Source organism: Salmo salar, chromosome ssa26 (assembly GCF_905237065.1).
Source record: "Salmo salar chromosome ssa26, Ssal_v3.1, whole genome shotgun sequence".
Classification (NCBI taxonomy): domain Eukaryota; kingdom Metazoa; phylum Chordata; class Actinopteri; order Salmoniformes; family Salmonidae; genus Salmo; species Salmo salar.
Window position 1 is genome coordinate 9,195,385 of NC_059467.1, and position 16,516 is coordinate 9,211,900.

Genomic DNA, 16,516 nt, shown 5'->3' on the forward strand with positions numbered 1-16,516 from the left:
CCCTCTGAATTATTTTATTGTGTTACAAAGTGCGATTAAAATTTATTGAATTGTACTTTTTTGTCAAAAATATACACAAAATACTCTTTAATGTCAAAGTGGAAGGAAAATGCAATTTATTATTAAAGATTCTTAAAGTCAATAACTAAAAATAGTTGTTGCATACAGTAAGTAGTCAGCCCCTTTGTTTAGGCAAGCCTGAATTACTTCAGGAGTCAAATTTGGCTTAACAAATATTAATAAAAAGTTACATGGACTCGCTCTGTGTGAAATAATAGGGGTTGACATTATTTTTTAATTGCTAACCCTTCCTCACATACATACAACATCTGTAAGGTCCCTCAGTCAAGTATTGAATGTCAAGCACAGATTCAACTACAAAGACCAGGGAGGTTTTTGAAAACCTCATAAAAAAGGACAGGTATTGGTAGATGGTTAACAATAACAAATCAGATATTGAATATATTTTTAAGCATGTTCTAGTTAATAATTATGCTGTGCATTTTGTATTAAACCACACAAACACCTTAAAGATAGAGTCATCCTTCTGAACTGAGCTGCAGGACAGGAATGAAACTTCTCAGGATTGTTATCATGAGGCCATTGGTGATTTTAAATCAACTACAGAGTTAAATGGCTGTGATGGGAGAGATCTGAGGATGGATCAACAGAGTGAAAAGAAGAACACAATTATAAAAAATATAAAAAAACATGTATCTTGTACACAACAAGGCCGTAAGTAATACTGCAAAAAACGAATACACATTTTGGCCTAAATGCAAAGCCTTATGTTTGGGGCAAATCTAACAGAACACATCACTGAGTAACTGTCTCCTTATTTTCAAGCATGGTGGTGGCTGCATCATGGTATGGCTATGCTTGGCATCGGCAAATGCTTGGGAGTAAAAAGAAACTGGACAGGATTAAGCACAGGCAAAATCCAAGAGTAACCCTGCTTTAGTCTGCTTTAAACCAGGCACCTTTCAGCTGGACAATAACCTACAACACAAGGCCAAATCTAAACTGAAGTTGCTTAGCAAGAAGACAGTGAATGTTCCGAAGTGGCCAGGTTACAGTTTTGACCAAAATCTGCTTGAAATACTATGGCAAGACTTGAAAATGGCTGTCTAGCCATGATCCCCAACGTTTTGACAGAGCTTGAAGAATTTGCAAAGAATAATAGGGCAATATTGCACAATCCAGGTGTGTAAAACTCACCCAAGAAGACTCAAAGCTGTAATTGCTACCAAAGGTATTCCATACATGTACAGTATGGACTCAGGGAACTGAATACTTATGCAATGACTATATTGTATTTCTATTTTTTTCATACATTTTTCTTCCACTATGACATTCCAGAGTATTTTGTGTAGATTGTTGACAAAAAAAAATGTTAACTAAATCCATTTTAATCCCACTTTGTAACACAATGAAATCCAAGGGGGTCTGAATACTTTTGCAAGGTACTGTAAGTTGCTTTGGATAAAAGCATCTGCTAAATGGCATATATTATAATGTATAACATAAACTGTACTAGAGAAGGCTCAAAACAGAAATGTACTGTTTTTGCATCAGAGCAAAGTTTGCACCTATTATTCTCCCAAGGGAATAAAACATAAAAGGGAGAGACAACTTTGTGCTAAGTTAACTGTTTTTATCTTTTCGATCAGACTGACCCACTATGTAGCTTCACAGAGTATTCCACGCATACAGTACGTAGCTTCAGTCAGACTGGTTGTGCATACAGCCTCAATAGGAAAATCCACTAGACCATATACAGTGTACACAAATTGACTTGCCAGGGTCACCAAAGGTCACCTATAGCAACAGCCATCCAAATGAACACTGTATCCTTTGAATTGATGCCTGGAGATATGGAAACCCCATGCAAATCTGAAAACGTTACACTAATTTATCCTACTCTTCATATGAGGTGAGTGTATGGTAACAATTGACACTGCAAAGACCGTCATGCACATGAAATCAGAGGTCAAACACACTCATAATAATGTAAACTTATGACATCTGACTTAACATTGACATGTGATCTCCCAACCTCTTTTTTAACCAAGCTTGATTGCAAGCAGTAGCCGTAATGCTGAGTAACCTTTTTGATGAGTCTGGATGTACCGTTTCAAAAGAACAATGAATGCCAGTGAATGGATTTGTCTGACAGGCATTGACAGGTTTTCTGGCTAAAGACCCAGAGCTCTGAGTGCAAAGAGTATACAAATATTGCTTTGTACAACTCAGTTTTAAATATTTAATGATTATATTAGGCAGAATGTCAGGGCCCCAAAAGCATCAATGCTGTCAACATCAAGAGTGTGTGTTTGTGTGTGTGTATTGGCTGTACAACCAAGTAGTTTCGGGTGACCAATTAAATGAACGCAATCAGCAGGCTAGTAGTGGCCTGTGCAGAACATTATCGTTTGTTTTGATACAGTTGGCCTAGTCTATTCATATTTAATGGGATTACTACTGTTAATGGAAAAAGTGCGTAAAGTTATCCCTTTATGTACGCGGATATCTTACTTTTTATAATGTTGCATTATTGAATATAGTTCGAAATGTATGTATATCCTACTATAAAATGTGGGTGTAGTATGGCAGTACCTGACCTGGTTCAAAAACATGCAGCAAGCAACTAAGTCTTTCATCAATTCATTTGGAACGGCTCCAAAAGGTTCCAAAGTGCGTCACAAAGTGTGCGGTGACATCAGTGTGAGTGTCATGCTCATATACAGAAAACCACATCACAAAAAAATGTGTATCTGTGAATGGTGATTGTATTTAAAAGGTGAACATACCTTGGAAACAACCGCCTGCTGGAGATCGTGGTGCTTTCTGGGATGACCAACAGACCTTCCTTTCTTATATTGGAGAACTGTGCACTAGGTCCAGCGAACAAGAGATAAAGTTCACAAACCCAAAGTTTCCATGATGACAGTCATTTTTTCCCATATTGGTTTCAGTCAACGTCCGTGTAAAGGGATATTGTCAGTTAGTTTGAGGTGGTTTTAAAGGGACGGGGTTGTAGTCGCGCAAGATATCCGTGCAGGGCCTCCCGTGACAGCCAGTGTGGAGCAATTTCTCATGTCAGTCTGCAGAGTATCTATTGTAATTCTTGTGCTTCATCTCGGTGGTTGGTCAATAAAAGGCTTTATTTAGGCCTAAGCGTTGCAAAGAATGTTGTTTGCCAATCGTCTCACTTGTTGACCGCAGTGTGCTGCCGAAATAGGTATCATGCTCATTTACTCAAGAATCTCACACATGATTTAGCTATTTCAATGTTTCCGATCGATATTGAATTTTTTGTTGTTGTGTGTACACAGATGGGTTAGACCTACACTGAAACGCAATAAGAATGGATTCTGTTCATAATAAAAATATCTCAATACTCTTTAGTCAAACAAAGGGTGTATAGGTTGCCATATGGCCAACAGTTTCTGTCTCTCAATATAACTTCCAAGTCTATCTCTCTTGAAAGTCAGCGACTCAAAAACAAGCTTTTACAATAGTGCAAACTAGGCCTACTATAAACTTTGACTTTATCGCATAACAGCAAAACAATATCTATATCTCCCCTTCCATTGTTGACAAATGAAACTCATAAAGTGCGTATGCATAGCCTGTCTATTCAATATTTTCGATTTCATTTGTAGGTTTACCAGGCCCAGAAAGGTAGCCTATATCTGATATCATCTGATTACATTGGTCATAATAGTTATAAAGCTTTTGATTTGGCCGTATATTTTCCCGTAGGCCTATATTCCTCTAAGCAGCCACATGGCAAAATAAAACCCCATATTTGAGCTTCCCAAAATCTAGCTAAATATAAAGAATGTGTGCGTCTGTCTGTGTGCGTCTGTCTGTCTGTGTGCGTGTGTGTGTATGTATGCGCGCAAGTGCGCACTATAGTGAGTCTGACCACCTATGTGTGTGTGATTTGACAGCATATCTTTCTTCACGAGAATAATCGTTTTTTTTTTATCATCACACATCAGTCTGTTGTGACTTTGAACTTGTACTGTTTTTCCTGCCAATGTCTGTCCCATTTCCTTTACTCGGGCTTTTGTCCACCCCACACAGCGACTCCGTTACCCCCTCTTCCATCTCCATGTACTCCGCTTTATCACCCAGCGAAGAGCCTGAGGGGGAACCTTTGAATTTCTTTAGAAAGTTGGGGAAATAGGGGCAGGCAGGTGGTGGGGTTTCAACAACCGGTGGCGAGTCCGCTTCATTATCAGTCTCCCTGTGGTAGAAGTAATTGAAGTTGGATACAATGACGGGCACTGGAAGAGCTATGGTTAACACACCCGCTATGGCACAGAGCGAGCCAACTATCTTCCCACCGACAGTTATTGGTTTCATGTCTCCATATCCGACCGTGGTCATAGTGACGACAGCCCACCAAAAAGCGTCGGGAATACTTGTGAATTGAGACGCGGGTTCGTCTGCCTCAGCGAAGTACACTGCACTTGAGAACAAAATGACACCAATGACGAGGAAGAAAATCAGAAGCGCTAGTTCCCTCATACTGGCGCGGAGGGTATGTCCGAGGATCTGCAGTCCTTTGGAGTGCCTGGAGAGTTTGAATATGCGAAAGACTCTGACAAGGCGGATTATTCTCAAGATTGCAAAACTCATTGCCTGGTCCCCTTTGCCTTGCTGTTGAGCAAGATCTGTGCCGAGCGTGATGAAATAAGGCAAAATGGATACAATGTCTATAGTATTCATAATGTTTTTAAAGAAATCCGTTTTACTTGGACTTGCAAAGAAGCGCACTATAATCTCAAATGAAAACCAAATAATGCATACCGTCTCCACAATGAAAAATGGGTCGTTAAAAGGGGTCTGTCCATGGGGTTCTGTCGAATTATCTCGTGGTTTAAGGTATTCTTTTTCGTCCCTGAACTCTGGCAACGTTTCCATACAGAAAATGACTATTGATATAACGATGACTAAAACGGACACGACTGCAATCCCTCTCGCAGGTTGTGAACTCTCTGGGTATTCAAAAAGAAGCCAAACTTGGCGTTTGAACTCGTCCTCTGGTAAGGGTTTCTCTTCCTCTTTGACAAAACCCTCATCCTCCCGAAACTTCAGCATTGCCTCCTCCCCAAGTTCATAGAATTTCACCTCCTCAGAGAAGATGTCAAAAGGTACATTTTGCGGTCTCTTCAATCGCCCCCCCGACTGGTAATAATAAAGAATGGCATCGAAGCTTGGTCGGTTCCTGTCAAAAAAATATTCGTTCCTTAGAGGGTCGAAGTACCTGATTCGTTTGTCCGGGTCTCCCAAAAGAGTGTCAGGAAACTGTGTGAGAGTCTTAAGTTGAGTTTCAAACTTTAGTCCGGACACATTAATAACAACTCTTTCGCAGCACCCATACTCACTGTAAACATTTTCGTATCCTGATTGGGGACGTCTATCTGTGAGTGAGAGAGTCTCTTCATCATCCATATTACAGAGAAAACTGGAACTCTTGCTTCCCCCGTCCTCCTCTTCTCCGCCTTCCGCCTCGTCCTCCTCTATCATATCCTCCTCGGATCCAAGTAGCGCCAACTCCGAGTGGCGCAAGTCCCCACCGAGAGTCTGGCGACTCCTTCTCCAACGTCCTACGCCGCGTTGCTTTTTCCTTTCTCTGAGAACCTGCTGCTCAGACTCATGGTGGTGCTGCTGTGGCTGTTGCGAGGAGGAGGGGCGCGAGGCGGTACTGCCGCTACTGTTGTTGGCATTTGATGAGGAGGCGGTGCGAGACTGATGCTGCTGGTGGTTGTTAAGGAGATGGCCAGAGGACTCCCCTCCCTCTCCAGTTGCTGCACCTTCAGCAGCGGCTGTTGCCTGCTGTACCTGTCTCTCCCTTTCGTGCTCCCTTTCCCGTGCGCGAGCATACCCGTAAGGCAGTCGAGTTTTGCACCCATTATCTGAACCTATCATGGCAAACTCCATTTTGAGGAGGGTGTAAATTCAGTTCCCAGGGAATGATATGGTCCCTTTAGCGACGACTCGTGTAGGCCAATGGAAAGTAACAAGTTGTAGCAAAGGGCGCACAGGTTGGTTGATCCTGCTTTGACAGATAGCAGGCACCTGTTATTCAGTGAGGCGTAGGTGAGTTAAGAATGTGTAATTAAAGGTCCATTTTTGGAACACAGTTCACGTTGTCGTTGACATAAAACACATGACTATATTTTTGTAAACGAACTCATATTTTATGACATCATTATTACAGCCAAGTGAATATAGGCTGTGAACGTGTAGGCCTTAAATGCTTTTCAAATGTATAGCCTATTAAATCACCAGATATTGGACAATATATTCACAAAACGACCTCATGTGTCCCTCAGGTGGTTAACTCCAGTGTGAGTACTTGCAGAAATACGGCATTTTTGCCTTTTCGTGGTCCCTCCTGGTTGCCATCTTAGGTGATGAGAAAACCGGCCCTTTAATCCTGTACACCTTCAGTGATTCTGAATGACTTTATTCCGCTGACGTCTTCAGCAGCTGCAAGGGAGAAACAGCAGTTCGATTAGACAACCTACAAATGTATGTATTCAGATGTATGTCCCGTGTTTGGGCGATGGTATGCACTATAGCCTACGCATCGCCAACTTAAGACCAGTAAACACGACAAGTTTAACAATACTAATAATTATAATGACAATATTTATAACACGAATGAATCATTAATCGTAATAATAATAATAACTAGCATGGCAACAGGAGACAACGCATGATAACTGCAACATTAGTCTGTGTAGTTAATCATAAACATTCCTTAAATTGCGCACGAAATTGTGTTCACTCTGTTAAAAAAAATACCCCACCTTCATTCATTTAGACATTCTCCTTACATTTGATAAAGGCCGAACGAAATCGTTTTAGCACCTTACAAAATGTGCTGTAGGTGAGGATGCAATTCCTTGGTTTGCCCAATTTCGCATCTTGTTTTGGGAATATTAAAATCCCTCGACGTATCCAACCGGCGAACATATCACCTATACATCTGTGTTCGATTGCACTCGAGGGATGACACTTTTTTGGACGCGTCTCGACGTTGTCTTGTCTCAATTCAACAGGATCTATCTATTGAGTATCACCCCCATTCCCGAAAAAAGATCCACCGCTGCATCAGTGCTGGCAGCAAAACAATATAAAACGCAGGTCTAGCGAGTATCAATAGCTCAGCCTATTCAAAGAAGCTGCGTCGGAGAGAGGGCAAATGAAAGTTTATGTTGATATGTGAAATAACCCACGGTTAAGTTAGCGCATCACACATCTGTCCGTTGCCTCTACCTCCCCTATTTCCCATTGTGCGTGTTATTGAGGAGTTGTGCCTCGTCCAAATCGAGCATGTGCCGCAGCGCATGCAGAGCTCGATCATCCCCCAGTGGATAGAGCGGGTCACTACGCACCTCAGCCACCACCACTTCTAACACTGGGATGGTCAAATGCAACTGTTGTCACCTATCAAAGGTAACCCTCCAAAGTGCCATTGATATCATTTGACCGTCTACTATGCAACCAGATCGAAAGACACATGGAGCACATGCATCCTGCACCTGATGAGCACCTCACCTAATAACATCTCGAAGCGAATGCAAAGCAAAAAAGTAATAAAACAGGCACAACAAGTTATTAAAAAATGGATAGCAAATCTGTGTCTCTAGTCAGCTTCAGACAGAAGTAGAGACAGTTTTTGACCTGTCTTCAAAGTATTGACCTAATGGACTAGTTGCAATTAACTTATGCCTACATTTACCGAATTTCATCATCGAATACTTTGGTTAGAACGGAAAGGTCTGCCTTTTTCCCAACACACCCAGAAACATGCTAGAGAGACAAGGGGTCAGCCTTATTACAGTGCACCTGGATGGAGAGCAAATGTCAGTTATGCCAGCAGTCTCTAAGGCCAAAGTCAACCTGATGTTATGGTAGCTGTATACTGATATTCTAATGCACTATTATTTATATATATACACACACAGTGCCTTCGGGAAAATATTCAGACCCCTTGACTTTTCCCACATTTTGTTACGTTCTAGCCATATTCTAAAATGGATTAAAAAAATAACAATCCTCAGCAATCTACACACAATACCCCATAATGACAAAGCGAAAACAAGTTTTTAGACATTTTTGCAAATTTATTAAAGATAAAAAAACAAAAATACCTTATTTACATAAGTATTCAGACCCTTTGCTATGAGACTTGAAATTGAGCTGAGGTGCATCCTGTTTCCATTGATCATCCTTGAGATGTTTCTACAACTTGATTGGATACCACCTGTGGTAAATTAATTTGATTGGGTATGATTTGGAAAGGCACACACCTGTCTATATGAGGTCCCACAGTTGACAGTGTATGTCAGAGCAAAAACCAAGCCATGAGGTCAACGGAATTGTCTGTAGAGAGCCGAGACAGGATTGTGTCGAGGCACAGATCTGGGGAAGGGTACCAAAACATTTCTGCAGCATTGAATGTCCCCAAGAACACAGTAACCTCCATCGTTCTTAAATGGAAGAAGTTTGGAACCACCAAGACTCTTCCTAAAGCTGGCTGTCTGGCCAAACTGAGAAATTGAGGGAGAAGGGCCTTGGTCAGGGAGGTGACCAAGAACTTGATGGTCATGCTGACAGAGCTCCAGAGTTCCTCTGTGGAGATGGGAGAACCTTCCAGAAGGACAACCAACTCTGCAGCACTCCCCCAATCAGGCCTTTATTGTAGAGTGGCCAGATGGAAGCCACTCCTCAGTAAAAGGCACATAACAGCCCGCTTGGAGTTTGCCAAAAAGCACCTAAAGGACTCAGACCATGAGAAACAAGATTCTCTGCTCTGATGAAACCAAGATTGAACTCTTTAGCCTGAATATCAAGCCTCATGTCTGGAGGCAACCTGGCACCATCCCCATGGTGGTGGCAGCATCATGCTGTGGGGATGTTTTTCAGCGGCAGGGACTGGGAGACGAGTCAGGATCGAGGGAAAGGTGAACGGAGCAAAGTACAGAGAGATCTTGATGAAAAACTGCACCAGAGCACTCAGGACCTCAGACTGGGGCGAAGGTTCACCTTCCAACAGGACAACATTTGTACATTTTAGTCATTTAGCAGACGCTCTTATCCAGAGCGACTTACAGTAGTGAATACATACATTCCATTTCATGCATTTTATTTTTAATTTTTTTGTACTGGCCCCCCGTGGGAATCGAACCCACAACCCTGGCGTTGCACACACCATGCTGGCGTTGCTAACACCATGCTCTACCAACTGAGCCACAGGGAATACTGACAACAACCCTAAGCACACAGCCAAGACAACGCAGGAGTAGCTTTGGGACAAGTCTCTGAATGTCATTGAGTGTCCAAGTCAGAGCGCGAACCTGAACCCGATCGAACATCTCTGGAGAGACCTGAAAATAGCTGTGCAGCTACGCTCCCTATCCAACCTCACTCAGCTTGAGTGGACCTGCAGAGAAGAATGCAAGAAACTCCACAAATACAAGTGTGCCAAGCTTTTAGCATCATACCCAAGAAGACTCAATGCTGTAATCGCTGCCAAAGGTGCTTCAACAAAGTACTGAGTAAAGGGTCTGAATAATAATGTAAATGTGATATTTCATCTAAATGTGTTTTTGCTTTGTCATTATGGGGTATTGTGTGTAGGTTGAGGAGAGAAAAAAACAATTTAATCAATTTTTAGAATAAGGCTGTAACGTAACAAAATGTGGAAAAAGTCAAGGGGTCTGAATACTCTCCCCGGTGGGCCTGGCACCTACTACCCCGTTCAAAGGCACTTAATAATTTTGTCTTGCCCATTCAACCTTTGAATGGGCAATGTGAGCAGCCATTGTTGCAATGGTAACTGAGATGAGGTGGAATCCACCTTTGTACAATAATTTTCTTAGCAGCTATGGTTCCTGCCAAACACACTCTCCGTTGGCGTTTGACAAGTGCAAGTCAGAGTCATCACAAAGCAACATCACTATTGGATCTAATGGCAGTATTTTATCTATTAGTACAGAGATGACATCGTTGACTTTCCACCAGAATTCAACCACCCCGAGCATTTCCACAGCACACACATGCTGAAAAGTACCAAGATCTCCTGTGGTGCAGAACTCACATAATGGCAATGGACTACTACCCATGTGATGTATTTTTTGAGGTGTTAGATAGGTTCTATGTAAAAAAAAATATATATATATATTAATTGGTGATTGGGGTTTCTAGATGATCCAAATATATTTTTCCATACTGTCTCCCAATTTATTTGTCTGTCAGCAAGAGAGAAATCCTTTCCCCATACAGTGGATAGAGTTAATGGTTTTTGTGCTGCTAGAATTAATTGTCTATAGATATTAGAAACAACTCCTTTTGAGGGGCGTCTGTCCATTAGAAGTTCGACCAATGGGTGTACTGCTAGTTCTGCTCCCCAAGGGACCCCATAGGCTCCCATGGATAGGCAGAGTTGAAGGTAAAGACAAAATGATGCGCAAGGTGTGCGTAATGATGCAGTGTGTGTAATGATGGGCAGCCTGGCACCCTCGAGCGCCAGGGAGGGGGAGCAGGCGTGACAGTACCCCTCCCTCTAGGGTTGCCACTCGGCGTCCCACCTGGGTGAGCCTGACGGGCCGGCCGAGGCATGGGCACCGGACAAGCCGGCTGAGGCGTAGAAGCCAGACGAGCCGGGCCGAGGCGTGGGAGCCCAACGAGCCGGCCGAGGCATGGGAGCCTGAAGATCCGGCTGAGGCACCCCCGGTTGCATCAGCAGCAGCACCCGGACCCGACGTCACCAACAAAAACGAAAACTCCCTGATCCTTCAAAAACTGTGGTGTCAGCATTCTGTGAGGACAGAAGCTTGGAGACGAGAAGCAAGTACAGGGAGTGAACATTTCATTAGTTTAATGTCGTGGGATGTGAGCCTGCCGAGCCAACCGAGGCAAGGAAACCTCTCCAGCCAGCTAAAGCGTGGAAGCCCGACAAGCCAGCTGAGGCACCCCCAGTTCCATCGGCAGCGGCACTCGGACCCGACGTCACTAACAAAAATCAAAAACTCCCTGATGCTTCAAATTGTGGTGTCAGCATTCTGTGAAGACAGACGCTTGGAGACGAGAAGCAAGTTACGAAGGTGACAGGTTTGCTGGAGCAGGCGTGACAAATTGAGATTCTAGCATGCAAAGTGGCCATAGCGGACCATCTTTTCACGTATTTTTTGGATCTTTTGAAAGGTTTCTAAGTAGTTCTTCCTGCAAGTAGTGTGAATAGAAGGGGATATGGTCATGCCTAAGTACCCAGACCATGAGCTGAATGCTGTGAAAACAGACATTATTGGCTAGAGGGATTTCTGAGTGTTTGCAATGTAGAGATGTATGTCAACTGCATACAGAGAAATATTGACGTATGCTTTGTGCCTAGCGGTTCAAGAGAGAGAGTAAATAGCATAGGGGAGACGGGACAACTTTGTTTACATCCTCGTTGTTTGATAAGTGGAATAGAATGCGTAGTGCCTGTAGATATAATAGAAGAATTCACATACATGGTGCTAATCACATGCATAAATCTAGCCCCAAAACCAAAATGTTCAAGAACAAGCCATAAATATTCCCACTCTAAGCGGTCAAAGGCTTTCTCTGCATCTAATTGTAGCCTGGCGAAAGTAAACCCAGCACAGGACACAAACACAAACATTTGGGGGTTGTTTATTCTGTCGAAGCTTACATTTAAAATAGGATAAATCATCACAAGATGAAGTCACCATAAAGTAAAGTACCCTCTAAATCAGAATCAAGTGAAATAAATCTGTTAGTAAAGTGCATAAAAACAATCTGAGTACAATAAGTACAAATGCACTGTCCACGTGAGACGGGAGATGGAAGTGTTATATGTGTTTTCCATGTGCTGGCAGCGTTACATGTTGGTTCTAGTGGGAGCACACACATTGCTAATCCATTTAAGCCATTCTGCCTTGTGTTTTGATACAGATAGTCTAAAGGCGTGAGCTTGCTCCCCTTGTGTGGGTGAATTGACCTTGAGTTACAGACCTGAGCCTATCCATGTACCAAAGGAGCTAAACCTCTATATTTACACTTAGAAAAATCTCACTATTCCAAGGCAACAGAGCTTAAAAGATTTGAGTCCACCCCCATGCAAGGTATAAGAAAGGTGGCTTGTCGGATTAAAGCAATCATATATGGAGCAATACCCTTATGATAATATCTATACGTGCAGAGGATTACAGAGCTGGGGCAACCCTTCTTGGTCACTAAATCAAAAGGGAGAACGCATGTTGACTTTGCATACTCTTGTGTTCATTGCTGATTTCATTGACTATCTCTGTCTCTAAATGTCATTCCTTAGTGTTTGTGTGTGTGTAAGCTAGTGTATATCTGAATGGCATGCGTGTTACCCCTGAATCTTTATGTTTGACTGTAATTTTTGTATTTGTCATGGTGGAAATAGATGATACAACTTGTGGAGAGGTAGAACTTGATCTGGAAGGGTTCCAAGGCAGTATACGCTTAGAATAGTTAAAAAACATTTATCACTTACTGAGATATTTTCAATGTGACTAATCTGAAAAGAAGAAACATATAGGAAAACTGCCATTGATAAATTGATAGTGTAATGTTTATTTGAATTCTAATGGTTTTATATTGTGTGAATGTGAAATTGTTTCTATTTTTGAAAAGTTGAAAGCCTTTCATGAGATTTGATAACTAAACTAAGATTTTGAGATGTACTGTACAAATGTCTTCTCTTAATTGTCTCCCCTATTCACCTTCTAATTTGCTTTGGTACCCTGGCTGTAGCGTTTTGTAATGCAATAATATAATACAATAACAATACATTTTCCCAAATTTCAAAAGACTCAGTGTAACACAGATTATTTGATAAACTCATTGACAATTTAATCTGAACATTTCATGTAATCTAATTCAACATCATTTTGGTGATAAATTTGTCCTCCCTTCTTCCCTCCCCTGGACGCCTGCATTAACTTACATCAAATTTCGTTTTATAGATCTTATCTTGTCCACCGCACAGTAACAATAGCCTTAAGCTGTCACTCTTTGCACCTTTCACCCTGGCCACAAAGATCTAAGAGGGCTATGTTGATGTAGAATAATCTTTTCTCTTAATGAGTGAAGTAGCTTCCAACGGTATACTATCTTTTTCCTCCTAAATCTACTATTGGTTTTGGCTCATGACCAAATAGAAAATGACTCGTGATTTGGTTAGAATCTCTCTTTGCGCATCTGTATATCTCAGATATTGATGGCATTATCTCTGACAAACATCTTTAACAGATCCCCAGCAATGTCCTCTGAGCGGTTGTGAATCACTGATTGAAATGGTTGATAAAATGTCCATTTGGGAGACCAAGAGGGGATGTTATGTGGTCTGAGAAATCTCAGTTAGGAAACCTGCCATTATGGCCATAATCATATTCAGGTTGTAAATTAATAAATAAAATGTATCATATAATATAAGTGATACAACAGGTGAGGTACTTTTGTCTGGTGCTTTGGCAAATGTGGCACACACAAAATCAAATCAAATGTATTTATATAGCCCTTCTTACATCAGCTGATATCTCAAAGTGCTGTACAGAAACCAAGCCTAAAACCCCAAACAGCAAGCAATGCAGGTGTAGAAGCACGGTGGCTAGGAAAAACTCCCTAGAAAGGCCAGAACGTAGGAAGAAACCTAGAGAGGAACCAGGCTATGAGGGGTGGCCAGTCCTCTTCTGGCTGTGCCGGGTGGAGATTATCACAGAACATGGCCAAGATGTTCAAATGTTCATAAGTGACCAGCAGGGTCAAATAATAATAATTACAGTGGATGTCGAGGGTGCAACAGGTCAGCACCTCGAGTAAATGTCAGTTGGCTTTTCATAGCCGATCATTCAGAGTATCTCTACCACTCCTGCTGTCTCTAGAGAGTTGAAAACAGCAGATCTGGGACAGGTAGGACATCCGGTGAACAGGTCAGGATTCCATAGCCGCAGGCAGAACTGTTGAAACTGGAGCAGCAGCACGGCCAGGTGGACTGGGGACAACAAGGTGTCATCAGGCCAGATAGTCCTGAGGCATGGTCCTAGGACTCAGGTCCTCCGAGAGAGAAAGAAAGAAAGAGAAAGAAAAAGAAAGAAAGGAGAACTTAAATTCACACAGGACACCGGATAAGACAGGAGAAATACTCCAGATATAACAGACTGGCCATAGCCCCCTTACGCATAAATACTGGAGGCTGAGACAGGAGTGGTCGGGAGACACTGTGGCCCCATCCGACGATACCCCCGGACAGGGCAAAACAGGCAGGATATAACCCCACCCACTTTGCCAAAGCACATCCCCCACACCACTGGAGGGATATCTTCAACCAACTTACCATCCTGGGACAAGGCCGAGTATAACCAACAAAGATCTCCGCCACGGCACAACCCAAGGGGGGGCGCCAACCCAGACAGGAAGATCACATCAATGACTCAACCCACTCAAGTGACACACCCCTCCCAGGGACGGCATGGAAGAACACCAGTAAGCCAGTGACTCAGCCCCTGTAACAGGGTTAGAGGCAGAGAATCCTAGTGGAGAGAGGGGAACCGGCCAGGCAGAGACAGCAAGGGCGGTTCGTTGCTCCAGTGCCTTTCCCTTCACACTCCTGGGCCAGACTACACTCAATCATAGGACCTACTGAAGAGATGAGTCTTCAATAAAGACTTAAAGGTTGAGACAGAGTCTGCGTCTCTCACATGGGTAGGCAGACCATTCCATAAAAATTGAGCTCTATAGGAGACAGCCCTGCCTCCAGCTGTTTGTTTAGAAATTCTAGGGACAGTAAGGAGGCCTGTGTCTTGTGACCGTAGCGTACGTGTAGGTATGTACGGCAGGACCAAATCGGAAAGATTGGTAAGAGCAAGCCCATGTAATGCTTTGTAGGTTAGCAGTAAAACCTTGAAATCAGCCCTTGCCTTAACAGGAAGCCATCTGCATGCCAATTGCACACTCCCTCATAACTTGAGACATCTGTGGCATTGTGTTGTGACAAAACTGCACATTTTAAAGTGGCCTTAATGCCCCCAGCACAAGATGCACCTGTGTAATGATCATGCTATTTAATCAGCTTCTTGATATGCCACTCCTGTCAGGTGGATGGATTATCTTGAGAGAAATGCTAACAGGTATGTAAAAAAAAAATTTGAGCTAAATAAGCTTTTTGTGTGTATGGAACATTTCTGGATTTTTTAAAATTTCAGCTCATGAAACCAACACTTTACAAGTTGCGTTTATATTTGTGTTCTGTGTAGATCACAATGGCAGCAGAAGAGTAACACAATGAATTATTCAATAAAGAAAATGGTTTCCATTACCCGAATTGCAGACCGGTTTGAGCTGTCTTGCCAAGTCCTATGGTTATTGCCATGCCATTAGTTGACTATACGTCACACAGATCCGGGACCAGCCCAGTGTTTCAACTCACTGGTATGAATGCGGTCGTTAGCAGGATCTGAACTATCAGAGCAAACGGTTGCCACGCTCCCAGGGGGTGTGTAACTTCAAGGAGTGGTCCTACAAGGTCCACCTGGAAGGCTGTCCATCCAGGGCCAACCCCGGATGGACCTGTTACCAAAAGCTGTGACTGCATCAAATGCAAGACGGACAACTCCAACTGTGATCGCATAAGCATGGCAACACCCAGCTGTGTAGTTAACCCAGTAGAAACGTAATACTGTAGAGTTAGGGTGTTGGCGCAGCCACAGTTCATGTTAAGCAACAGTTTGACTATTTTATGGTACTGTTTCCATCATTGATGTGCTAGCACAATAAAAACAGTCAAAGTATTTGCCTTTAAATACTCAAGTATCAAAAGTAAATGTAATTGGTAAAATATACTTAAGTAACAAGTAACAGTATAAATAAGACAACTATATTAAACAAACCAGCCTCGTGTTCTTTTTTTAATTTATTGATACCCAGGGGCACGGTCCAACTAAGATATAATTTACCAAACGAAGCATGTGCTTAGTGAGTCCGCCATAGAGGCAGTAGGGATGTTCTCTTGATAAATGTGTGAATTAGACAATTTTCTTTCCTGTTAAACACTCAGAAAGTAACAAGTACTTTTGGGTGTCAGGGAAAATGTGGAGTAAAAAGTACATCACTTTCTTCAGCAATGTAGTGATGTAAAAGTAGTCAAGATATAGTAAAGTACAGAACAAAAAAAACTACTAAAGTAGTACTTTCCAGTATTTCTACACCACTGTGACTATGGGTCATTTATCACTACACAAAAATAGACCTAATATGGCACCAAAAAAATAACTGAAATTGCACAAACCACCCTGTATTGGAGCTCATCTGTGGTAAAGCAGCACACTAGTTTTAGCTGCTTAACACCTCGTGGACATTTGAAGGAAATTGATGCAAAACCACACATACAATACTGAAGAAGCCACCAGTCACATCACCGATCATTATTATAAACTTTTTGTAGGCCTGACCACAAGGG

At 42.4% G+C, this 16,516-nt stretch overlaps 1 protein-coding gene across 1 annotated transcript; it reads right to left on the reverse strand.

The window, feature by feature from the left end:
• Nucleotides 1-2,879: 2,879 nt before the first annotated feature.
• Nucleotides 2,880-7,357, reverse strand: kcna4 (potassium voltage-gated channel, shaker-related subfamily, member 4). Its single transcript, XM_014175029.2, has 2 exons — nucleotides 6,831-7,357; nucleotides 2,880-6,507 (listed from the first exon to the last, which is right to left on the reverse strand). The coding sequence occupies exon 2, from the start codon at nucleotides 5,953-5,955 to the stop codon at nucleotides 3,997-3,999; it is 1,959 nt and encodes a 652-aa protein (XP_014030504.1). The 5' UTR covers nucleotides 5,956-6,507; nucleotides 6,831-7,357; the 3' UTR covers nucleotides 2,880-3,996.
• Nucleotides 7,358-16,516: the final 9,159 nt, after the last annotated feature.

Bases quoted from the DNA above. Each gene is read 5' to 3' on its own strand.
- kcna4 (XM_014175029.2), bottom strand. From the start codon at position 5,955: ATGGAGTTTGCCATGATAGGTTCAGATAATGGGTGCAAAACTCGACTG.